The following is a 27039-nucleotide window of genomic DNA, read 5'->3' as shown; positions in this document are numbered from 1 at the left end:
TTCCTTCCCGTTAAAGGGGAGTTTTCCTCTCCACTGTCGCTTCATACTTGCTCAGTATGAGGGATTGCTGCAAAGCCATGGACAATGCAGACAACTCTCCCTGTGGCTCTAAGCTTTTTCAGGAGGAGTGAATGCTGCTTGTGAAGACTTGATGCAATCTACTGGGTTTCCTTAGATAGGAAATCTTTTTGACCAATTTGTATAATCTGACCCAATCTGTATAATCTGATTGAATTTGACTTTGGAAAGTGCCTTGAGATGACATGTTTCATGAATTGGCGCTATATAAATACAATTGAATTGAATTGAATTAAAATGTGAAACTTATTAAGAATAAAAACATATTTAGCATTTAAAAATCATTGTATAGGACTAGGATATTTTAATACCTATTAATTTTCTAAGCAAGATATGGGAAGCAGCAAAAAAGTCTACACAAGATTGATTCACCTGTTTTATCTTAAAACTTCATTTTCCTTTCATGTAAGAAAAACAAACATCCTACAAGCTAAAGACAAAGACAACACTGATTCTGGAATATTTAACTTAAAGTCAATTACATTGTTGAAGAAATCACATTTGCAGTTTACCAAAAGCATTTTAGAACTTGGTGATCAATGTGCAGGCTAGATGCTACACTGCACATCACCCTTAGCGCACAATTCCTACTATCAAACATGGTGGTGGCAGCATCATGCATGGAAGGCAGGAAGAGCAGTCTCTTGACAATTAACCAGAAATCAAATTAATGCTTACAAATGCTTGTGCAAATTGTCAGTTATCTGGCAACAGGACTTTCGTTCAGTTCTTTCTGAAAAGGTTTCAACACCTATCCAGGAGTCTTTGTCAATTCTGGTGACTCGCACTTGAGCAACCTGCGGTTGTAGCGCTGCTCTTTTTAAGGACATGGAGGCCCATCCTCCTAGGTGCGTTCTAAGTCAGATACAAACCAATAACCCACTCATCACTGTCCTGGGTCCTTAGAAGCTATTGCTTAGTGTGAGTGGAGTACATGGTACAGTGGAGTACATGGTGGAGTACATGGTCACCTAAATCATGATGAGACTGCTGATGTAATCTCTTGACCGAGCTGTAAACATTGGTGAGGGGAAGGCGCAATCCTCCTCCTCTGTTTAGTAATGGCTTTTCTCTTTTGACCAAGATGGCTTCTTTCACCCCTCTTTAAAAACCATCTGTTCTCCCTGTCTGAAATCTGGACATCATTGTCGTCAAAAGAGTGCCTTTGTTCTTGAGGTGCAAGTGGACTGCTGAATATTGCCCTGAATTGCTGGCCCTCCTGTGCTGTGCCATGCATTTATGTAGCTGTTGTTTAGTTTCTCCGATGTCTGAGCAGTCCTAGCTGCATTGGACCGCATACACTCATCATTATTCAGGTGACCAAGGACTCCACTCACACCAAGCAATAGCTTTTAACGACCCAGGAGAGCGACGGGTGGGTCATTGATCTGTATCTGACTTAGAAGTCAAGTGTGAGCCACCAGAATTAACAAACTCCTGGGTAGGTGTCGAAACATTTTCAGAAAGAACTGGACAAAAGTCTGGTTGCCTCTGACTTAAGCCTGTTTGCTGCTGTTTACAGATCAAATCTGACAGAGCCCCATTCTTTCAAAGAAGAATGGGGGAAAATGTATGTCTATATATGTGCAAAGCTGTTTGAGACACCCCCCAACAAGCTAGTTAAAGAAATAATTGCAATGAAAAGTAGTGCCACAAAGTATTACCTCAGGGAACTCAATATATCTGCATATCGTACTTTTTCTTTTTTTCTCTTTTTAACGAGGAACAACATTGTTCAAAACAGGATACTAGACTCAAAACCAAAAGCATATTCAAGTTGAATACAGGGACAGAACCTTTTGAAAGTTCTTATTTTTACTCCAAGCATTCATTTTGCTTTATATAAAATTAAATCTCTTGTTAATATTTGCACTTTACATCAAGCTTTTGCTGTTGTTTTTTTTTTTTTACATGAGATTTTCTCTAAATCACATAGAAGCAGCCAAACTTACACAGGGTTAACACAGTCTCTCTCTGCACTCTGGACACCAGCTCCACAGGTCCTCGAACAAGCTGACCACTCACTCCACGAAGCCCAGCCGCCATGCACTTTCTCCAGCCTATATCCTGCTGGTACGCACTCCCCACTGATGCACCACTGTGTGAAACAAAAACAAGGTTTGCATGAAAAAAGAGCCGTATAATCTTTGCCTATTACACTATCTATTTTCTATTTGAAAGGAAATTAATGCAGCTTCGTTTGCACATAACATTTTCTTTCCCACCCAGCTCAGAGGCACTGCATGTCTCTGAGCTGGGTTGGATTTACTGATGAGGTTGTCTGCCTCCATTGGAAGCTATAGGACAGCAAGAAAATGGAATCAGAGTTCACCTCTATATATGTCCTAAAAAAAGAAAAAAAAAACACAAGACATGCAGAAGAAGAGATGAATCACAGACTTTGAGAAACGACAGAGGTGCTATTACTAGCATTCATATACTGAATTTGTTGTGACAAGCGGGTGTGTCAGGCTGGGGTGTCAGCAACTTGTCAGCAAAAATGAATTCTGGTGGGAATCCAGAAAGCTTTCAAGATGCTTTGCTAAAAAAAAAAAAAAAAAAAAAATCAAAGTTGCATTTCTTTGCTTAAAGGGGTAATTCTAACTCATTTAATACATGCTTAATATAAGAAACAATTATTAGGAATTATCTTAAAACCCACACTAATGTTAAAAAAAGACTGGTAATTTTAAATGTGACTATTCACTGAAGATAAAGGATTTTAATTTAAATGTCACAGTCCAGTCATTTTCTTCCAATGTCTGAAAAATCTCTAGTTCGGTTTAATTAAAACTAATGATTCCTGAAATCTTAATACAGTGGAGCTTTCAGTGCAAAGTCCCTCGCAAAAAATCTGAAAAGCTTTGCTTTGAACTAATGTAATTCCCTATAGAGATAAGAGAGTGACAGTTTTTGACTAGAAAACCCTTTAGATCTCTTTCTCAGTCATGGGTCTGAGTATTTACCTTGTCCTCCCCACAGCTTGTTCCATCCACGGCGCCATCCAGCTTTGAGTGGCAGGTTGAGCCGACGGTACACCACAGAGTGCTGCATACATTCTAGGAAGCCAGAGAGTGATTATTCTGTCACATCCGCAACATGCTGTTTAATTAGATTTACAACATTTCTTTATGGGGTTGCCTGAAATAAAGCCTAATTTAAATGAGATTAAACTACTATAATATTTTTTGGAACAGACCACATAAACTAGACAAAACATAATCTGCTCATTAAGGTGTAAGGTTACTCCTAAATAGTCTTTTATAATTATGTGATACTTATTAAGACAGACCATGTTCTGCCATGAACACCCCATCAAGAGTGGAATCTTAATTCTGTAATAATGATTTAAATAGTTAACATGTTGATCTAAACCTTGTTTTCAGGGTTATCCATTCACATGAGGTCAGAACATGCCGTGAAGTTGAATAACTAAAAAAAGGGAGCTTGGCTTTTTCCTCTGGGTTATTCAGGGTTGCAGACTGGAAGAAGAAAGGGTTTATGGTCACTGGTGTTTAATTACACTGTTTAATTACACCGTAAAAAAAATAATGAAAAAACGTTTTTCGATTGCATACATTTTTTTCTAACATCTAGCAGTTATTGTGACCAGATGTCCCAATTTGTACGGCACTGTGCCACATTTTTCACTCCTGCCCCAGTGCCCCACAAATGATGTCCTGCATTTGACTGGGCCAAATTCTGAAAAGTAAAAAAAAATAAAAAAAAATTCAACACAGGCTTTGCTGAAATGTAAAAAAACAGGCATAATTGCAGTCATTGTCACAGAGCAGCATTGCCTGTCAATCAAAATACAAAGCAGTGTAACTTTTATCCACTAGGGGCGCTAGACCTGTAACTTTCAGATTTAGCGCCCCTAAAGGCCACAGGCAACACTGCGCTGTAGCAAAATGATACAGTCTCCCTCCGTGTTTTCGGAATCTGATAGCAGACCACTTTGGACTAGAAAATTGAGACATCATGGAGTTATTTGTAAAGACAAGCCCACATTCACTCTTCTAGATTAAATTCTACATCACAGAACCAAAAATATGTCTGATCAGGTATGTGTCACATCTGTTTTGTTTTATTTTGAAATGGTCATGCGACCTAAAATTGTCCTCTTGGTCACATGACCCATTCAGGATGAATCCAACTCTCAAGTTACATTGCCGAGTTTTTGAGAAGGGCAGCCTGCATGGAGCGCTATAGCACGTGCTGTATATTGACCTGTATATTAACCTTAGTGTGCATTCATGTGCCCAACTACATTTCTGCGTTTTAACTTAAGTTTCATGCTCTACAAGTGTGTCGCTGAACACAATGGATCTTTTTCTGTTGTGCTGGTCTACCTTCATGTTTCCAAGGACCACTGGCACACAAACTGACCAGATGCAAATGAAGTTAATTTAAACTAATTTCAAATAGAAATTTCGAAACACTCATGACGCACAGAAAAAAACTGTTATGTAAAACACCATCTTAAATCTACAGTAAGCATCTTGATGTAAAGTATCTTAAAGCATTTATACCTCCTCTATAAAAAAAAAAAACAACATTTGGGGAGTTGTTCATAAGATAAAGTTTCAATGCATGTGCTTAAGACTGCTGTAAATCTGTTGAAACCCTGTAATACTTTTATAGATACGGTGTCCTGTTAAGCTTCATTATGCAGCTCAGGGAAAGACGTGTGTGCATTGCTGCAGTTTGTCTCAAAGACTGCGTGTGCTTGATCTATTTCAGGTCAAAGGCAAAAGATGAAAACATTGAGTGTACAAGTTTCCAGGAAAGGGACTGATTTAATATTCGTACAAAAACTTCAAACAACATTGAGTAGAGCATGAAGACTCCAGAAGGAGTCAACCTATAGACAACTTTGGTCAGATTACTGTTTTCACCGACTCCATCTCAGCTCTATTCAATGAAAGCTAATTTTCTGCAACTGCTTTAATCGCTTATGCAATGGGTAATCCAAGTTACCACAACATGCAACAAAAGATCTGAGGCTAACTTACGGAGTGAGTTTTAAATTAGTTTAAATCCAGCTCATGTCATATGATTCATAGAGGAGTTGGGGGCTTTGCGTCAGACCCAGATGAAGTAATTACAGATACAGGGTGGCAACAAAGTGAAAGCTGTAGGCTGTTTTTAAATCCAAGGTGACTTTAAGGCACCAGTAGGCTCGATTAGAGCTTCTTGTCAGATGGTCAGAGCTGCAGAAACTCGCATCACTCACACCTTTTAAAGAGTGTAGAAAGGGATTAAAAATTCTTGCATCCTCACAAACCTCAAGCTATGATTTAAAAGTAGAAGAAGCAGCCTGGGCTGAACTTTCAATCATTTAAATTAATTCCTGACAGAACTGCTTGTATCACTTTTGAAAGTCTCTAAACATGTTTCTGACGGTCCGTAACATGCTCCCATTTACATCACATGTGGGTTGTGATTGCTCAAAATGTAAACGTACACAACTTGCCGAATATTGCTTAGAGGTGTGTGCCGTTGCTGCTCATTAGGCTATAACATTTCAACATTTTGTCTTCATTGGATCATTTTAATTACTTCTGAAAACATAGACTTGGCTGAAACATTAACAGAGCACATTCCACAAAGTTCAACAATATTTAGGAGTATTGGCAGTAAAGGGCAAGTTCTGTCTCTGTGGGTAACAGGAAGAAAAACCTGTATGGCCTTGATCTTCATTTCTTTAGCTAGTTGTAACTGATTTGGTCTAGTTATCGTTTCCCACCTATGAGATTGAAGGGAAAATGGAAATGCTCCACCACCGCTATCACCACTGAGGCCTTCACATTGCCCAGCATTCATCCTTGGCCCATTGGTATTGCTCAGGTTTCTCTTTATTTCTCTTTTAAACATTCCTGATGCTCTGGATTTGTAGATCATCTACATCCTTCTTGTCTGGTTGGTTATCCATCACTTGTTTGTCAGTCTGGATCTGGAAGCCCCATAAGAGCTTTTCCCAGTCTTTTTCAACCACTGGACGGCAGTAAAACATAAAACCCCAATACAAAACCAACACAATGGTGCTGCTGACACCTCTTCCTTGAGTTTATTAAGGTGTTCCAGCAAAAGTTTAAAATGCTTGGTGCGCTACAGGCAGAGAGAAGAAAATATGCAGCCTCAATCTTTGTCTTCCCTCCGGGTCAGGAAGCCACTTCATGCTTTTGATATTAAGAAACAGTACCATGACTGTCACCCGGGGACCGCGCCGCAAGCTACAGGCACCGCCCACTTTGGATCCCCTTGAGCTACAGACAGAACTTTCTCCTCTCTGTGTCCTCTGCTCCAAAGGTACCAACAGACTCAGCAGCAGTGTCTGTTGTGTATCTTTGCTGGTGGAAGATGAAATCAGGACAGGTCCAACAGATAATGTTTTCAGGCTGGTAAATGGTAATGGCTGCATAGCTTTTGTAACTTGTTACATTACCACCAAGTTTGTCCTCACTGCTGCACCTTTAAAAAAGATCTGGGCTGGAGGTGAGCGGCCGTAAATGAAAAGATACTCGTGCAGAACCTCAACAGGTAAAGAAAGGTTTTTCCCATGACATTTTGAGTTTATACAGTAACTAACCTTGTCACACAAGCAGAAGCCTAAAATAAGGCTATTTCAAGTGCACCCTGTATGGAAAGCCAAAAGGGCCACCAACTCAATTAATTAAAAACTGCAAAAATTGCTATTTATACATCTCACTTTTTATATATAAAATGAGAGATGTGTGCATGAAATTAATACATATATCTTTTTCGCAAATACATTATTACATTGTTATTTTTCTTTACGATATTTGTAATATAATTAATACATATTTGTACTTCATGAAATCTTGGATGTACAAATCAAAATAATTCTTGCTACAATAAAGGTAAAAGATATTCATCTGCAGTTCAGTTGCTGTGCAGGTTTACCAGCCTGTTAGTATTTATTTTGTGTGATACAGCACTTTAGCACAGAAAGCTAAATATTTAAACGAATAATAATAATAATAATAATAATAATAATAATAATAATAATACTTGTTATGCATGGTTTTAATATGTATTTGACTCAGATTTGAATTAAATTCCCAAATTTAATTGAGTCATGTAACAATTTAATAACTTATTTATCGTGGGCATTTGTGTCACTGCTTTCTTCAACAGGAAGACAATCTTGAAACTGTTGCAAAAAAAGAATGATGAAAATCCTCTCATCTCTTTTCATGATATTTAAAATCGACACTATTTGAATGGATACAATAGTTTCCCCTCCCCTCCTGCTCAAGCCTTTGCAAGGCTTGAGCAGGAAGGGAGGGAGGAAAGAATGTATACTCGTAGGTATATTTATATAAATATTTTAGCTTTATAAGGGTTTGTTGTCCCTTTTAAAAACCACACAATCTAATTTATCCAAATCATTCTTAACATGTAATGTCAATACAGCATCTTCTTCTCTTTTTAGAACTGACATTAAGTCTTAGAATGGCTGCGATGGGAGATAACAGTGTCACCCTCGAGTTCAATTGTTTTAGAACACAAGTACCATTGCTGCTACTTTTACTACCTTTAGTGGTCCTTAAAGGAAACTTGATGTCAACTTGTTAAAAGGTAAATTTAAAGCAAATATTTCAATTCAAAGCTATATTGTATAGCTTTCACGTCCAGTCAGTCGAAAAAGATCAGCAGCTGATACTACTCAAAAGGCAATTTCAATAGAGGGTCTTTCAAGTAGACCTCCCCATCAGAGAGTGAGGCAGAGAGGAGTGAAAAGAGAGAAGAGCTGCCAGTTGATACGTATGCTGCATTTCATTTAACTCCAATTTGAAGCTTGGATCTGAGAACAACATCAAATCCAACTGATCCAGGTTTTGGTTGCAAGTAAGAAAAGCGAGGATGATTTGACAACTGTTGAATTAAGCAAGGGCTAATTAATATTCGCAAAACAAGCAAACGGAACGTATGCTAGTTATAGTGAGTGATAAGTAATGGTAAATGTTTGAATCTCCATTATATGTATTGGAACACAAATTGGAAAACTAAATTGGAACTGGTCAAACACAGGAGCAGATTTAATGGAAGACTGATTCCACCAAAATATACCACACATCGCCACGGGGCTCCAGAACTCTTCCTTTAAGGTTTGGCACCTTCTACGGTGAGATTAGTGAAATAATTTTTAATTATCTGTGCAATAACTCAAGTTACCACCGTGACTACATTATCCATTCAGTCAACCAATTCAATTGGACATTGTTTACTTATTTTCAAGGTCTATTTTGATTTTCATTACATCATATTATTTACATATACCGGTGTGTGTGTGTGTGTATATATATATATATATATATATATATATATATATATATATATATATATATATATATATACACACACACTTTTATATGCTGATATGTTGTTGAGTTCACTCATTATTTGTGTATATTTCTATCATTATTTCCATGTTCTTTGAGTGCTGCTGTACCACAAGAATTTCTCCCCAGGGATCAAGAAGGTATCCTGATATTCTGGAAAAACTCAAATGAGTTTTTGAATATATTTTGAATTAGAGGACATGCCTGTTTTTTTCTCACTTGTGCATGTTGGAAGTAAAACAACACCTCCAACATGCAGAGTAAATTCATATGAAATACAATTTCTTTCTATTTTTTTGACAAAACACATAAAGCAGTGAACATCTAACTTTTGTTGTAATGCTGTTTTAAAACGTCTTGATGGTATGGTGAAACTTCTTAAAGAATACCAAGCTGGAAATTCTGGACACGTCTTAAACCTTTGAAGTTCTAATTACTCCCCAGTCCCTGTAGAAATGCAAAAACCTTACAATGCATCACTACACCTTCAGTGTGACTGTGACAAAACAATGTGTGACAGAACTCACTAATGTCCTTTGTAAGGTTTAGACATCTGTTTTTTGGGGGGTGGCATTGGTGGATGGGTAAAATAGTTCCTGCACTTGTCTTTGACAGAGATCTAATATTTGAAAGGTCACACTAAGCTTTTAAGGTGTCGTCTAAAGGCATAATTTTATGAAATATGCTGAAGACGGAAAGCTGTGTATTATCTTTGATGGATGGACGAAAAGGGTGGATCACATAGTCCCAATTTTGCCTCTCACCAAAGTAGAATATCTAGAATTATTAATGCTGAGGCTCAGATCTGAAAAACATGAATTACCAGTGCTGACTGAAAAACATATTAAAGTGCAGAGCTGTGACGAAGCTGTACAACAGAAATTGGCTCAGAAGCAAATAACTTCAAATATAATTCATCAGAAAATATGCCCTCGGTCCTAAAGCATATTACATATCCATAAGAAAAATATGCCTTTTTATGAGCATTCATGAGTCAATAAAACTACGAACTGACCAAAAGTAAACTGCCGTTTGCAATAAAGATGGAAGTAGTCCACTCCTTGTGGATGTATTTTACTGCCAACACAACAACACAATTATTCAGGTGGTTACTTCAGGTTAGCAATCATCCTCTAATCAAATCGCACGACTACTACCGTCACCTGAATTGAGATTTTTGTGCTGCTAAAGGATTATATTTCACACAAAGCTGTTGCTGTCCATTCGGACTGATCGGAGCAGAAAGTGAAGCAGTGAGTTCTTTGATCAGTCCACTGCTAGGCTTTGCTTCTGTACTTTTTTCTGAATGCTCTCAGCTGGGTTCCTGAGGCTGAAAGTAGTCCTTTGAAAAAATATGTGTGCTGCAAATAAAGATCGAGTCAGCATCGTTTCTACCAGTCATACTATTTTCATCCCCATTAAATTCTCCTCAAAGCTGGCTTCACATTGGTTATTTAAAGGTCTTACCTGTAAGGTGTACTTGGTGCAAGAAAGGAAGACGTGCTGTTGCACTAATATACCAAGACATAAAAAGACTACAATAACAAACCGGTTAGCCAGCGACGACACAGTAAATTATCTACATCTGTTTCATTCATGTAAACTGAGTCATACAGGGGCTTACTTATTGCATATTAATAAAACTGAACTTTATTAATAAGTTAACTTATTTTAGTAAGTTCTCCTAAACCTGCAGGTGACCCCTGCTTTAATAGTCGACAGACAATCAAGTGTGTTTAGTTCAGGGAAGTTTGCAGGCCATGGCCACTAAACCGGGTCATTGGTACTTTTGAACTTGGACTGCTGCTTTATAATCCTCTAAAGGCTATGGTTACTCATGTAGCATTGCAACTTTTTCTAGTAGACTTTATCCTTCCACTCAATTTTCCTTCAACATGGTTGAATACTGTACCCTGTGAACAGCAGAGACCTTAAGCAGATACCGTTTATGCATTAACTGCCTTTTGGAGAGTATTAGTGACTGTCTACTGGATAACTGCCAACTTAGCAATCTTTGTCTTGATTGGGAAATAAGCCATATCGTGTCCATAAAATAAATACTTTTTTTTCCATTTTAGTTTTATGTAACATTAAAATGTTCTCAGAAAATTAATTTGTACAATCATTTGGTGGAAGGCATAATCAAAAAAATTAAAAAAAAGCAGCAAAGGGTTTCACTATTCATTGAGATCATCTGTGTTATATCATGTGTGCAGTTTTAATCTTACGTCCACGTCATCGCAGAGACGAGACCCGGATCCATACTGCAGGCGACACTGATGGACCGCGCTGTACAGGACACCAGGAAGCAGTGAAGGTAGAGACAGGCTGTCCTTTACAGGGGCATCATCAAGGCACCACCCCCAACCGCGACTGTGAGGGCAAAAAAAAACAAACAAAACAAAAAAAAACGAGAATTTTTTTTTTAGTTAAGAAAGTTTAAAAAGGACAATTAGTTCAACTCTTACACTTATTTCACTCTCTGCAGGAGAGTTTCAAACATGAATACTACAAAAGTGCCTAAAAAATTAAAGCGGCAGTCAACAATATCATATTTCTCCTTTTTTCCAGTTCTCCTTCAATAAACAACAAATGAACTTCATTTCTACACCCAAAGGCAATTCCATAGGACACAAAACACATTTTATTTTTAGACTATGAAACAATATGTGGAACATGATATAAAAAGTTAATTATCTGCATTGTATGAAACACTTTTATTACATACCAACTAGAAATAAAAAATACCAAAATCAATCACACATACTGATATCATAATTACAAAACAAATGCAATAATTGTTAGATTTAAATACTATGCTCTAATTCAAAACTTGTTTCTAAATAGTAATGAGGCAAAGTTGCAGGATTTGTAGCTCTTCCTGTTGCTCAAATAATGTTTATGGTCTTCCAAACTGTGCCTTAAAAGTTGTTCCAAATAAGACAAAATAATTATGAACCTAGAGGATGTTGTAGAAGCAAATATTAAAACTAAATAATAATAATAATAATAATAATAATAATAATAATAATAATAATAATAATAATAATAATAATAATAATAATAATAATAATAATAATAATAATAATAATAATAAGATATGTCTCATTTCTTTCTTGTATTATCTTAATGTATAGTTTTAATATGTATTTGACATATTACAACCATACATAAAAGGTATTATTCTTTCTTGTATTATCTTAAATTTCCACTGATGAACTTAAAACATGTAAAACTCAGCAAAGATACAAAGTCTCGTTGGTACATTTTAAGTGTGGATGTCTTAATTAAACTAGGATTCAAAAAGGTTTTGTCATGAAAACAGTTTACTATACAGTGAAGCACACCTATTACCCTGGCAGTCCTCCAAAAAGCCCTCTGAACGTGTGCTGTGGTATGTGGCACCAAGATGTGAGCAGCAAATCCTTCATGGATTCTCCATGGGTATGCCTAGTTTTTCCAGCATAACCAGATGCTTCATGGAATGAGATTTGTGGAAATTTGGAAGGCTAGTCAACAACTCACTTATTGCTGTGCTTCTATAGCTGATTATTATTATTTTTTTGTGACAGGAAGTATAATTCTGCAAAAAGTAGCAAAAAGTGGCAGAACTCCTCACGCTAGCCTTTTTTCCCCTGTTTCTAACAAATTAACTTTGAGAGCAGAATATCTGTTCACTTTCAATCTGTCCGCTGCCTAATTTATCTCATCCGACAGTAGGTGCCATTATGAAGAGGTAATGTGTGTGATTCACTCTGGCTGTTCACAGTTATAATATATGCCTGGTTTCTCTGTAAGCAGCAGAAAAATTACAATTTCATAAAATAAAATGAAAATATCAACAGGAATCTGTTCTACAGCCATAACTTCTTTGCAAAAGTTTTGATTATGATAACAGTCTGGGGTGTGCGCTATCAACTTTAGCCATCTTTATGAGATTATTCTGTCAAGCTATTATGAAAAAGCACATTAAGTACAGAAAACATTCTGTAAGGTTGTAATTAATGAGGTACAATACCTTTAGTGTTGCCTTTAAATGATTGTTTCTTTGCTTTAATAATGATGTGTATGAAAAACTGCAGACTAAGTAGCTAATTGCATCTATAATTTTAACTGGTCCGAATGAATTTGCAAAGCAATTAATATAATAATAAAAAACAAGCTAGAAATGCTAAACTGTGTAGTTGGGATTATAAAAGTTACCATATTTGTCCACAAAACAAAATGTTTAGAAGGTCTTTGGATAAAGAACTAATTAGTACATACAGGTCACATACATGTGAAAAAGTTTTGACTACTTTTCTGCCTTTGTTTTCTGTCACATTGAAGGGCTTAACCCACCGCCGCTCTGCATCCGCGTACAAGAGCCATTTGGACCTCACAGACATGTCAACGCCTCTATCCATACTATTGTTAGCTAGGCCGACCATCTGCAATCCAATCAGATATGGCGATAATGTGCTTGTGTATTCAGAAGAACAGAAGAAGAACCAAAAGAAAAAATGAATGGATTTCTGTAGCAATTGACAGGCAGTAGCTGGATACAATTGTCTTTTAAGTTTACATGTGATGCCATGGTGGCATCAGCATTTATTAACAACCATATCAGTTTCATTAAATAAAACTGAATTGTTGTCCATCTCAAAAGTTTGAATGATCTCTGTCTATCAAATGTCTAATTGTCTAAAGGAAATATTTTCTTTTTTAGGAAGCCTAAATTACATTAAAAGAAATGGGACGAATGCATTATGAAAATATATCTATTTTCAGAATCCTGATATTGACTCTTAATTGTAAACTGACAGATTAAATTACAATGAGGTCACTAAATAATCAATTAAACTATTAGTAATCACATAACTTTAACATTGTTTAGCTAAAAAGACAAACATGAAATGAAAACATGGAGTGTTGGAAAATTAACATTTGCATTTTCTTTCACTGATGAAAGCTTGAACCTTATTAAATGGCTTCTCTACGTCTCTGTAAAGGTAATCTCAAGGTTGCCGCACATAGTTTGCAGTTTCAAAATCTCTGTGTGGAGTCTGAGGGAAAGTTCTGAAGAATTCCTGATGGGGTCTCAGCAGAGAAAGGCCCTGAAGCCAGGACCCAGAAAACAGCCTTATCGTATGACGGATTGCCAGCAGGAGCTCACAGGTTCTGTTTACTCTGAGGCTGGTGGGCTGAGGTTTTTGGGTTCCTCTTATTGGAGTTCCAAGCTGTAAGCTACCCAGAAAACAATCTGCCTGAAAGATTAGAAAATATTCAGGAGAATAAAAACCACACATACAAAGTCAAACCAAGTTGATCCAGGCTTGGTTTGTACGATTCAATACAATGCCTTGTTCTCACAAGAATATTGGCATTGTTTCTGTATTCTTGTTGTTCCTGACAGTAGGATTATCCCCTCTGGGAAGACATCAGAGGTATCCACATGAATTAGGCTTTTAAATGTTTCAGATCATAAAACAAAAAAAATCTTATCTGACAAAGATAACCTCAGGTAGTACAAAAAGTCGTTCTCAATTAATTATTTTATTTATTAAGGGGAAATATGATCTGAACCAAATTGGCCCTTTGTGAAAAAATAATAATGTAGAAATTGAACATATTACCATTGCAACAAATTAATTAGATAAAACATTTAGACTAATCACCATATCCAATTAAAATGCAGATATCTCTGGTCTGAACAGCAACTCATTAGGTTGTGCTGTAGCACCATCAAAGCCAGAGCTGTTAGAAATCTCAATCGCTGACTCTCTTCTGAGTCCATATACCTCAAATTATACTCCCAGTCAATGCATCACATTAGATACGATAACATATGTTTCGAGTTAACCCAAGAGTGAGTGAATTCCACTGTTTCAAGGCATGGCCTGGAAGAAGCTGGCCTTTATGGCCATTCAGGAATTCAGACACTGGAATGTGGACATTAAATGATGGCTCTGTTCATGTGCTGCCCATCCATGAGATAATATCAGCACTCAGCTCAGCATGACCTCCTACACTCCACATGAAATGACACCTACGGATCAAACTTTCTTGGCAGCATGAATTGTGAGCCTCTAAGGAGATAATAAAGGCCTTGTACGATAAAGGCCTGTCCTGCAACGAGCGGCACAGACAGGAGAAAACTGGTGCAAATACAGTTTAGAACAGAGGTGGGAAGATGTGTAAATGTAAGTTGCGGACACCTGAGATCAATCAGGGTAGATGAGGAGGTTTGTAAGAGGTTATAAAAGTCAGGTTGTAGTTTGACCTTTCATCTCCAGGGACTCTCTTGCCCATTGAAGCTGGCCTGTGATTGTGATTGGCTGATCAGCCCCCTGTGACGATTCTTCTCAAACCTTTGCTGATTGAGAGGCCACGTTCTGCTCCACGAAACAAAACTCTTGAAAAAGCTATTGTTGAAAAAAGTCCAGGACTGACCCGGTAACGCTTTCTGGTCAACCTTCGCAGACCGTGGCTGCAATGGACCATTTCTCAAGTGTTTTACCGAAACTGTGGAACTTCTGTAGAAACTAGTCTTTGCGTACGCTGGTTAACGCACTCCAAACCAGTAGATGGAAACATGTCTAATTTGTATTTTCGTTTTTTTGCAACATTTTAAAAGCTTGCTCAACATTTACATGATATTTGGATGGAACTAAAGCTATTTTCGGTTTCAATTAAAGAAGGGAACGAACGGATTATATACAGATTTTAATTTCTGCTTCCATATTTCATATTATAAAATGTTTGTTCCCAGTTTTTAAATCTGTCTATTTAGGTCTGCTCCAAGCCCACTCAACTGCCCCTCAGGGATAAATAAAGTGATTCAATTCTATTCTATATAAACAGGACGTATGCAAAATCAGGTTTTTAGCCCTTAAATACATTTTGCTGTGTGCTTGAAGTCTCTAGAAGTGCAGAAAATTTAAATGTAGTCTTTCTACGTGCTGCGTAGATATCTATATATTCTTTTGAGGTCATAATTTTTCAAGCCGTTCAGTTTTCTCAGTTTTCTGTTGTTAGAAGCCCCTCAGAACAGGAGTCAAAAAGGGGAACGTTAACAAGGAATTCAACAAGGAATTCGGACCAAAGCATTGCAGTTCCACTTTATATAGACCACAACTGAATGATTTCAATGTGAAAAGGAAGAACCGAAGAGCATGATACGTCCCCTTTAAGGTTCCTATTATACTTGACATTTTCTCTCTAGAATATTTTATCAATAATCCTTAGAAAACCGAAATCTCCTTTTAAGTGCAAGGGTTTACTGAGGTAGGGAGATTATCAGAGTAGTTTCTGATGGATTATGAGACTAATTTATGTTCTTTTGAGTAAAAAGTGTAGTTTCTCTAGTGTGATTTTTTTTTTCCACCAATGCATGTATTGCATAATTTGTTTTGGATTCTTCTCAAAGCAAGTTCCAATGTTAGGTAAAACATAAAAATTAACCAAACATATGCATTACCAGATATATCACAAAGCTAATGTAGAGAATTGAACAGGATTATTAAACTGTGTTTGGGTTATTGACCTATGGCGTTGTTCCTTCTAAAACGTCATTCCAAAGAGCTCAATGAAATGCTCAGACAACTAGCTTTTGTGACTCCCACATGTGTAAATATTACACCGTAACGCTCTCCTCCTACTCCTCTTCCTCTTACCGTGGAGGGAACAGGCTACCATGCTGTCATGTAGCTGTGCAACCTCCCAATGAATTCCAGCTGCTTAGGGCTGAGAAACTGGGGCAACGGTGCTGAAACGTTTCAGATATTCGACACTTGTGTGGTTGAAGCCAGAATCAGGACTTTGAAGTCAGCAGCTGAGTGTATGGCTGACAGAGATATAAACTGTACTCTATAAAAATAGACAGGCAAGCAAAAATACGTACACTCTGGCTGCTGACTTTTAGATCCTCCTATAAGGCGAAGAACAAATGCAAAATTAAACAGACTGAATCAATCTGTTCCGCAAATCCAATCAATCATTAATAAACTGAAGATTAATGACATGCAGTTCATCTCGCAAGTCAGAAGGTTTATTTTATTATTTAAAAAAAAATTGCAGAAATGAGAAAATATATAAGACTTTTAATGTACTTCAATGTGATTTACGGATTACCTGAAATAATTTAACAATATTTTCACAAGGGAAATGTAGAAAAATACAAAGGTCCAATAATCTGAGTGCAGAAGTGAGCAACCTGATTACTCCTCGAACGCCCCTTTGATTCAGTTATGATTCAGTTATGATTCAGTCTTATTTTATCGTTTATCAAAAGGACACAACTTGAGTTGGCAGTTTTTGCCCGTTCTACTGTGCAAATGTTCTCCACTTCTATCAAACTACAAAGACCGCCTGTTATCCACAATATAACAATGAGCCACAGTTTCATTTATATTTCAGATGTCTAATTGTAACACGGTTGGCCTGAAACTAAAGGAAGAAGCTTCCAGTAATGTCGTTTTGCTCCCTCCTCCATGGCTGCTTAAGCAGTAAGATAAGCTTGTAACACAGAAGCTTCTTTACAGTCACCTCACAGAAATTCTTATCCAGTTTAGCTCTGGCTTTTCTTAAACTCTAATTTTCCTCTGGTGAAACTGTTCCTTCCCTGTTATGGATGCATGCACGAAGGAGCTAATTGTAATGAGGAAAAAGGAAATCCCTGTTAATCTTTCAAGCTGATGCCTCAAGGTTTTGGGTCAAAACTAATTGGTTTGAAGGAGACAAAAAAAACAGTTCCATCTGAAGTTTAACTTTGGATACGTCAGCCGATGACACATTCTTTCATAAAGTATTGGTATTTACATAAATGATAGGATATTCTATTCAGGCTTCTCTGTGTTTATGTTAGTTTAGGATTTTGTATTCCTGGGAACTACATGGATTTTGTTTTACTACCCATCTCCAAATCCAGAAATATAGTATATAGGAGATCAATGTCACATGTACACCAAAACCAGTATTTGCTATAAATTCCTGCCAATCAGATTATTGTATTGTTTTATTTATTTATTTACTTGTTTATTTTCTATGTAAAAGACTGGCTTGTTTTTTCAGTTGAATTATTGAAGGACATTTTAGAGAATCCCTTGATGTCTTGAGTCTTGAAATTGGAAAAAAGTTTTTCAAATTACTTATCACTGTGTCATTTTATGTTATGGCATCGCCGGGGGAGTTGATGCTTTTAAGAGGTCAAGGTCAGTCACAGAAAATAAGAGGAGAGAGAGAGAGAGAGAGAGAGAGAGAGAGAGAGAGAGAGAGAGAGAGAGAGAGAGAGAGAGAGAGACAGAGAGAGAGAGAGAGAGAGACAGAGAGAGAGAGAGGATCCATTTTCAGGATCTTAAACTAAAACTCACAAAAATAATGCATTGTAAATTATTTCAAGACTCAAATTCCTTAGTACCAAGAAACAAACTTGACTATTTTTTCCAAGGTGTCTGTGAGTAGGTAAAGGCTCCTGTCCTTTATCCAATGAGCTGCAAATGAAGTGAAGATTCCAGTCATTTTACTCAAATTCATTTCAAGCAACGTACCAGCAGGAGTCCCTGAACACCCACTGAGTGACTTCCCTGCGGCTGTATTCTGAAGGGTGTCAGCCTCGATTATACATCATTTCAAGCCACAACACTCAGTAGTCAAAGCTTCTTAGATATCAGAATCACAGGGAGAACCGTCAGCAGCAACAATAGTTTATAAGAGCAGGATGTGCAAAACAAAGTTTCCCACTTGCTCTGTTGTCTATAGGGGCATGTACTTGTTGAATCATGATGCAATATCAAATTGTGCTATTTTTAACCAAAGGATTCAAAGAAAGCTTTCAGTGTTTTGTGATTAACAAGGGGGTGAGTGTTCAGAGAAATATCTTGAAGGAAATGCTTCTGGTTCTGCTTCACTCACTTGCACTGTGTTACAGCTGAGGTAAGAAATCCCCCTCTGTAACTCTATGTATAGGCGGATATCTTTTGAAATCAACAACATGGAGGGAAAAATCAGCAATAGTGCAAAACGCAAGTAACTTTTCAAAATGTCTTAATTTAATTGCAAGGCTGCCAAAAAAAGAAGCCCTTCAAGTGGAAATGTTTTGGGTCAAATGTGTTATATTTGACCCTAAACATTAAATACAGACATGTCTGACTATTAACTGCCACATAAAACAAGATGTTTTGTACAATCACAGATGTTTTTTGTCACAAAATTATATATTTTGTTAGATCTAAGAATTAGATCTAAACATTTTTAGGATTTGCTTTAAACTATGCTGATTTTTGTCCCCAACAACATAAATAATAACATGAACTGCATCATGTTGGTATGCAGAGATACTGTAATTATTCTTTTAATACTTCTTTGATGTGTTACACTTTTACATAAGTGATGATCGGACATAAAACTTAACATAGTACTTTAAAAGAAATAGAACTGCTTTACTTATGAAAAGTGTTTAATAGCTCCACTGGTTCTAGAGCATTACTTGTTTTGAGCAGACTCCCTAAATAATGTTAACAGCTTTCATTTTTTTCTGTTTATTTGGATGCATTTAAAAAGTCTTTAGAACTAACATGTTTGCGTGACACTTGATTGCCCTTAAAAGCTCTCACCAAGCAAAACTAAGCCTGGAGAAGAGCAGCAATCTCTCAATTTCCTCTTCACCAGCAGCACTAGTCTATATTACATCCCCTGGGTGGCCAGAAAACAGCAGATTATGAGTGAACTTAGAGGAAAAAAAAAAGATTGAGTTAACTTGGAGCAACAAGCTAGATTCCTTCTCTCCCAAGGGGACCAAGTCTGCACACCATTTCCACATCAGACCAGGACTGCTGCCATAATTTTTCCCTTCATCACCAAAGCAATACTGCTGTGGGTCTGTAAACGTTGTCATACTAATAATAGGAAACTAACTGGGCAAAGCATAGCATGAGAGGTAAGCGATTGTCTACACATGAGGGCAGTAAATATCCTGAACCTGAAAATTAAGAATCTATAATGTCACTATGTGTTACCATAATTACATTTCAGGTCTGTTTCTCTTACTGGCTTCCATGTTTGCAGGCTGCTGCTCTTTTGCCAAAATAAAACACCAAATACTGTGCTGTGTTTTGGCAACCCTCGGAATTCTCATACGATTGGCTGAGGAACCAGGAAGTAAACATGGACATACACTGCACCGAAGTAGTTCAGGGGTCCGTTCTTCGTACGTCGCTAACTCAGTTAGCAGGATTTGATTGTTGACGATTTGGCATGATCTTGGATCGTTTGGTTCTTTGAAAGACATCCTGCACTTGTTGTCATAGCAACATGTGCGCCAGCTTAAACCTGCTCGAGAGCAGGCTTATTTCATGTAAACAAGATTAGATCACGGCTGTATAAGCGGAGGAGATAGGCAAGTCTGTCGTAGCCATGTCCATTTTTACGACTGCAACCTGTTGCGGAAGGTGCAAGAATAATTTGCAGAGTTTCTCAAATTAATCGCGTATTGCGCAATAGACAGGACCCTTGTTCAGCCATTTTATTGTGAAGTTTAGTTTACTTTGAAAGGCTTGCTTCCTGTCGAGCCGTATATTGTATTAGAAAAAAACTATGGATGGATTATCTAGCCATGGAGCAATACAGTTTTACCGTGTAAACTGTGGATGACTTGGAAAAGGAAAATTTTCACTTTTTATGGATAAAGATCTTTTTTTTGTTAAAATTCCCAGTTTGCACACATCCTTTACTTCCCATCTCTAAGGAATGACACTGAAATTTGGATTTCTTGACATAACAAGTGCCTTTTTAAAATAAAGTATAATAATTAATGGCTATAATTTTATAGAATATTCTTGTATTTCATTTTTACTTGTCCCCATGTTCTAGTGGGTCCCGTGGAGGCTCTGACATAAAAGAACTAAGTAAATATGAAATTATTAAAAAGCAAAAATTCATACTGTAGAAAGTGATAGAAACATCTACCATGGACAGTATTTACACATTAATTTGTCTGCTGCTTTTTGCCAGCCCTCTCTGCTGGCTTTAACAGACTTTGAGGTGTTCACTGTCGTTTTAATTAATGACTCAAATTCGGCATAACCTTCCATTAAAAGCTCTTGGTCTGCTGGGAGAAAAACTGTGGGCGTTATTTGGCCATGCTGAACAGCCAATAGCAGCGTTGATGATCAATGTTTCTACTATCGATACATTTCCCCTTCTAAACAAACGCATGAACGCGCAGTTATCTCAAATAACTCAATCCAGCGATACTAATCATAAACAACAGGTGTGTTCGAAGAATCCAATTAGCCGGATCATGATTAGATTATGATTTTGATCTCGGATGTTTTAAGCAACGTACGAAGAACGGACCCCTGGACCGTACCCCTAGGTTTGAAAGGAGAAAAACTTGACTAAGACATTATTGATGGAAAGGACCGACTGTTTATCAGAAATGATACTTCCATACCGGGTGACAAATAAGAATGATTTAGGTTGATTTTATGTTAATTTCTTACTTATTGCTCCTTTACCTTTAATTTCAGCTAAACCGATTTGCTGAAATAAACCAAACATGAACATTTAGATATCATCTGACTGGATTTTAGGGCAGCTGGAACGGACATCTCAGAAAATGTACATAAACCAAGCAGATATTTGAGTTTTACATAGCCACATTCTCACATAAAAACATCTTAAAAGTTCCTTTTGAGTCACAGAACGTGTGATATATCAAGCTTTAATCAGTTAATCAATCATTGCTGCTTACGCTTGAACAGCCCGCTTCAGCCAGCGATGAATGGTGGGATGTGGTGAGCCACAAAGGATACACTTAACCCATTCTTCAAACCTGGAGAATAGAATGATGCCATTAGAGGCGCCTTCACATTTGGCCAGCCTTTGACAGCTTGTTGTGATGTAATCTGCCTACAAATGCGGCCTTCGGAGGATGCATCCCCTGAATTTGGACACAGCTAGGATGCCGGCAGCCATTTTGGAGAACCCTTAGATGTCTTGTGTTTGTCGTTTCTCACCTACACCCATATTCAGACTCCATACACAAATACAGAAATCTATATTAAGACCCGTCTTGTGAATCATATTGCATACTGTCTTGGACATCTTGTAAAATAAGAGGATAGACAATGGTGTTTAGCATCAATTATTTGAATCATTGTTCTAATTTGAATAAACTCTACAGTTCATTTTAAATACGTATGTAGTCAGTATTTTTGTATGTGATCTAAGATATCTTATTGTTGAATTTGAATCTAAACCTTCATCAGTCTGGCGTTGGAGGTCTAAACAACAAGAGGCAAAGCAAAAGATATTAATATATTTTATTGGGAGTGATCATAGACAGACAGGATTAAAAATAAATATGTCTGATAGACAGGTCAGACCGAAAGTATGGGGATATTTTAGGTAGCAAGCCTGGAATTATTGTAGAGATGCGCAGAAGAGAGACAGCTCAAGACTACACAGAAGCTGAATGGGTGTAGTAAATGTGGATGTGCAGAGGGATAAATTCAGACGATAAGGTGCGGCAACCCTGAAAGGGAGCTGAAAGAAAAAGAAAAACCACCCTATCATATGTTCCAAGTTATGTTTTCCCATTAGGCTTGAAATGGCAAAGTTTATAAAAGCGAGATCATTTCTGTTGGCCTGTTTTGGATTCCTTTTCTGTACACAACACTGATAAGAGACCAAAACACTCCTGTTTGACTTTACACGGATTCAAGAAAAAAAAATAAAAAATCTGGAAGATGAAACGTTGAACATTTGTCTGACAGCAGTATGGTCAAACAGACGAAGCAGCACTCACTCTAGGAAGCGGGTGATATACTGACGGCTGCAGCGGGACCACTGGGGCAGGAAGGTGCCGTACAGGAGCTGTGGAGACATGACGAAAGGTCGTTTCCCAATGGGTTCACAGTCATTACCGTTGCCATCATGCTGAATCCCAAAGCTGTGACATAAAAGCAAATCGCACAAAAGAGGCCAATTAATGTGAGCGGGCATGGCATGCAGAACATATATCTACATAAAAGACAGTTTTGGCAACAAAGCAAAAATGTCTTCTAAAGATTCAGACGTCAATATTTAGAGTTCATCTCATTCACTGTGGGAGCAGCAGTGTTGACTCAGACAGCTGTAGCAACAAATAAAGCCTGTGCAAACTGGCGATAGACACGGGCACATTTGTTCTTTACTTTGTTAGTTGCGGAGAACTTCTATCAAAACTTTTAGAAAAAAAGAAAAGAAAAAAGGTTGCAGTCACATTACAGGTACGGATGTTTCATGCTCTTCCTTTGATAAAAGCGCAGAGACAAAATGAAAGCTCCTCTCAGAATTACGTTCAGCCTTGCACATCAAGGTTTTTTTCTAAAGATGCTCCTTGAAAAGGCATGTAACATATACGTGGAAAAGTCAACTCCTTTTTTTTCAAGCCTAGTGTTCAAGGTTTCATAGTGATTAAACGTTTTAAACAGTCGCAGAAGATGGATTTATTTTCATTTAGGTGGTTTATCACCTGGTGCACAGCCAGCTTTGATACTGAAACCTTTGTAGGGAATTACTGAAGAGGAAAAGTAAAGTGATTTACCCTGCTTGCTCTGCTTCACACGCATAACAACGAGTTACCACTTCAGGGTGCAAAATCATTCTTAGTAGTAAAATGTAGCGTGGTATAAAACTCTCCGGTGTCACAGTTCAGTACTTGGCTTTGCTGCATTAACTGTGGAAAGGAGGAGGTACAATGTGACAGCGTGGTGGATGGGAAAGTGTTTAACGATTGCTGCAACTTAACTAGAATGGCTGTAAAGGACATCATGAGATCTGATATATTGCTGCTAGAGACTTCCTTTACCTTAAATTCAGAAATAGGAACCATGGTGAGAAATGTAGGAAATTAAGTATAAAAAAAATGTTTGTAGCTGTTTATAATGCACCTAGACAGTAAAAACATTCAAGGTGTCCCTCCATAGGTTTCCTACTGGAAAAAGTTTTGGTTTTATTGCAGTTTTTTGACTTAAAGGGTGGGCTATGCAGTGTAGCTTTAACAAGGCCCCAAAGATATTTCCTTGTTTTATTAAAATTCTCCGGGGTTTTAAATAAAATACCGGTGGACAGTATCCCAGCTTTCTGATTTTCACCAAACCTTTACGAACCAAGATATGCTGTAAACATAAGACAAAACTGTCTAAATACTGCAAAGTGATGCAATGACTTTGCAGGAAATATACCTTCCTCTAAAGGTCTGCAAGCAACACGGAGTTGTAGACTCACCGCTTATGTTTTCTTTTGATACTTTATCAATTTGGCTTGAGTCTGCCATCAACACATTTAACAGCATTACATTTTAAAAGCAATCATTTAACAGCGTTAAATGTGATGATGTGATAGGGAAAATGTGAAGGCCATCTATTCTGGAGTGGTTGGGCAGAAAAACTTTGTAAGCTCTACTTCTTTCTTCCCTCATTAAAACAGCAAATGTAAAAGAACTTCTGACTTCACCTGCGAATGCGGCTGATTTTAAAGATCAGGTGTTTTCAATCTGACTAAATGCTGTTTATCTATATATTACTGTCATCATATTGTCTAAACACAATAAAAGAAAGGAAATGTAAAATAAATGAATAGGACTGGCCTCACTGGGATCTCAGCTGCAAAATATAATACAACAAGCAGAACAAGAATGCAGCATTATCATAACTACCACAACCCACATTTCTCAATATAAATGTTAACGATGTGTAAAAGGCCTGAGCATGAATAAAAATCAATAAATTAACAGTTTGGTGGTCATTTCTGTTGTTGCATCTCTTTTTCAGAAAGCAGAACACAGCTGCCGTTAGGGGGATGGAGCGTGGTTAAGGCAGACGTCCCAAACAAAAACCGCAAAAAAGCAGTAAGCAGCAAAACTGCATTTTGTTGTTTACTGCTAAGTTACTGAATGAGTGTTCAGCACATCCACACATTGGCTGATTTTTAATGTTGTAATAAGACAAATTTCTTCTCACGGTTGTAAATCAAGTTTCGCAAAAGGGCAGTAGTTAGACAAGCTCTATTTGTGAAAGGCACTGGATTAATAAGGTTAATTAATTAGGCATACCCAGAAGCACAATAAGATTGCAATGCTTTGTCTTGACACATCAAATCAAGCTATGTCCAATTGAATTAAACTTTTATTTACCGTAAAATCCCTATTTCTCAGCTGGGTATCTAAAATGAAAGTGATCGTTGGCATTGTGTCAGGAGACATATCGTATTCGCCACAGACCAGAGATGCACAATCCAACTTCTTACGGTTCAAAGAGGTTTTTATGAGACACCAAACAAATGGCCTGCGTAGATTTCACTGGCTGTGTGGCGTAGAAGAGAGCTGCACACCTACCACCTGTTACTGACCACTTCCAGTCACCTGCTTGAAAAACAATTACTACACTTTTCCCTTGCTGTCAAGAAAGATGTTTTTGACTGTTTGGAAATATTTCTGTGTAAAGAAAACCCCCCGCAAACTACTAAAATCAACAAAAGCGGCCATTTAATCATTCCTAATTAGGATAATGTCGTTTTAAAACTACAGCTGGCAAGCTAAGAGCGGGACACCCGTTACGCTGTAGAATGGAGGCAGGCTACTGCAGCAGGAAGTCTGACAAAATACTATTAATGGATTGTCAGACTCCTAGTGTTACTCTGTAAAGGCTAGAATGAACAAAAGGGTATTATTCTGCATAATATTCTGTGTAAGGATAATATTATATTGAAAACTACTATTTAGCATATTTTAGACTTTTGTTTGAGTCTATGTATTAAAATATGAATAACTAAATTCTTTGGATTGCAACGTTGTTATTGTGATAACTAGGATGCTGGATTATTTTTGCATCATACACAGTTATGCAAATAAAACAAATTAGACGTTAAAATACATGTTTTCCATTATGCATATCGGGTAAGAAGCAGATGTTAGCAGAATAAATACACACATTTTCACAAAGTTTTTTTTCAGTAACCGAAGACAAACTGAAGGTGAAACAAGAATCTGAGCAGAAAAGATATTAGAGACTAAGCTCGGCATGTTTACAGCTTTTTCTTTGTGAGCGGGCTTCTTGTACCGTCGCGCTTTCAAACTGAACAACAGCCTCCGAATGTGAGCCCACCAGAGGATTAATGAATACATTTTGTCCTTCTCGAAAGGGCCGGTATTCACGACGGCCCCACGTCAATCCAAGACTTGGTAACACACTTGGCAAACAGCCTCAAGATACATGCATGAGTAACCATGCAGATGATTAAGTGAAAAGGTTACTTTTTCAACACATAATTCAAAGGTAAAGGGCTGAAGGTGACTTTGGGTTAAGTTTGTAATGGCAATACAGGCGCAGCAGGACCTCTGCGCTACAGTCAAGTAGAATAAGTTTAGCTATCCACCACAAGCTCTTTCAGTGACTCAAGGTTGTTTTATTTTAAAGAAAATAGGTGAAGACAGACTTATGAAGTGCAGCCAACATTATATTTTATTAAGGCTTCAGGTAACCAAATAAAATACATTGAATAAACTTTTAATTGAGAAAATAATCGGTCCCTTAATCATATTTCATGTTTGACGGTACTGGTTAGCATCATATACTTACTGTAGTTTGTGCTTTTAAGTTGTACTGAATATTATACATTAAATTATATATATATATATATATATATATATATATATATATATATATATATATATATATATATATATATATATATATATATATATATATGGGTCAGTGACGGATAAGGATTGGTAAAATGAGCAAATCAAAAATATGTTTAAACCATTAAAACAAAACATGCCTGAGGTTTGTTAAAGTGTATACTTTGTATTTCTGATGTATTCATATTATTTAATATGACGTTTATACTATTTTTTAACAAAAAATAGAACTAACAGCCTGTTAAATTGTCAAATGGTGTAACCACAAAAAATGACAAATATCTAATATTTCACACCTCCTATAGGTCATGTAATTGTTCTGATGAAATTATTTAGTTTATTTTGTAATATCCTATGAGAATATGTTTTATTATATTTATTTCTAAATTTAAATTATATGAGTTTTTCATTGTACTGAGCAAGACCATATGCTGATAAACATCTTGTTTTTTGTCTATTCGTTGACCATTTAAGTAAAAATGGTTTAAACACCCATTAATGCTGTGCAGTAGAGTATTAAATCATTATCCATATTAACTTTTTTGTACAATATTAGTCTTTTAGACAAAATACTGGTTACACCAATAGACATAAATCGGTTACACCAACTGACCATATAATGTCTACAGGAATAGGGCAAGAAATTGACACAGAAAATAGGCATCAAGGTAAACTGAACTGGATATTTCAATATATATTCATGTAATTCATCATATTCCAAATCAATAAACATTTTATAACATCAATGAAGACACAGGATTACAGTAACTGGTGTTCCATTTTGATTTCAGCTCATTGTTTCAAAGAGAGTGCGATATAGTGTGTGTGTGAGGGAATAAGAGTGAGTGAATAGTGGGTATAATAATTTCTTAACAACCATGAACAAACAGGATTGACTTGTGTTGTGATTTCAGTTAAGTTTTCATACAA

The 27039-nt window shown here is 36.9% G+C and overlaps 1 protein-coding gene across 1 annotated transcript in view; it reads right to left on the bottom strand.

The window, feature by feature from the left end:
* LOC105916372 (A disintegrin and metalloproteinase with thrombospondin motifs 7) overlaps positions 1–27039 on the bottom strand; it is a gene marked incomplete in the record, with an annotated part of 219136 nt that overhangs the window by 137204 nt on the left and 54893 nt on the right. The window contains 4 exon segments of the mRNA XM_036129684.1: positions 2031–2176; positions 3045–3137; positions 10676–10820; positions 22234–22377. Of these exon segments, the coding sequence (XP_035985577.1) occupies positions 2031–2176; positions 3045–3137; positions 10676–10820; positions 22234–22377 (528 nt within the window).

Source organism: Fundulus heteroclitus, unplaced genomic scaffold (assembly GCF_011125445.2).
Source record: "Fundulus heteroclitus isolate FHET01 unplaced genomic scaffold, MU-UCD_Fhet_4.1 scaffold_201, whole genome shotgun sequence".
Classification (NCBI taxonomy): Eukaryota; Metazoa; Chordata; class Actinopteri; order Cyprinodontiformes; family Fundulidae; genus Fundulus; species Fundulus heteroclitus.
Note: the sequence above shows the minus strand (reverse complement) of the source record. Positions and strands in the feature narration are given on the sequence as shown.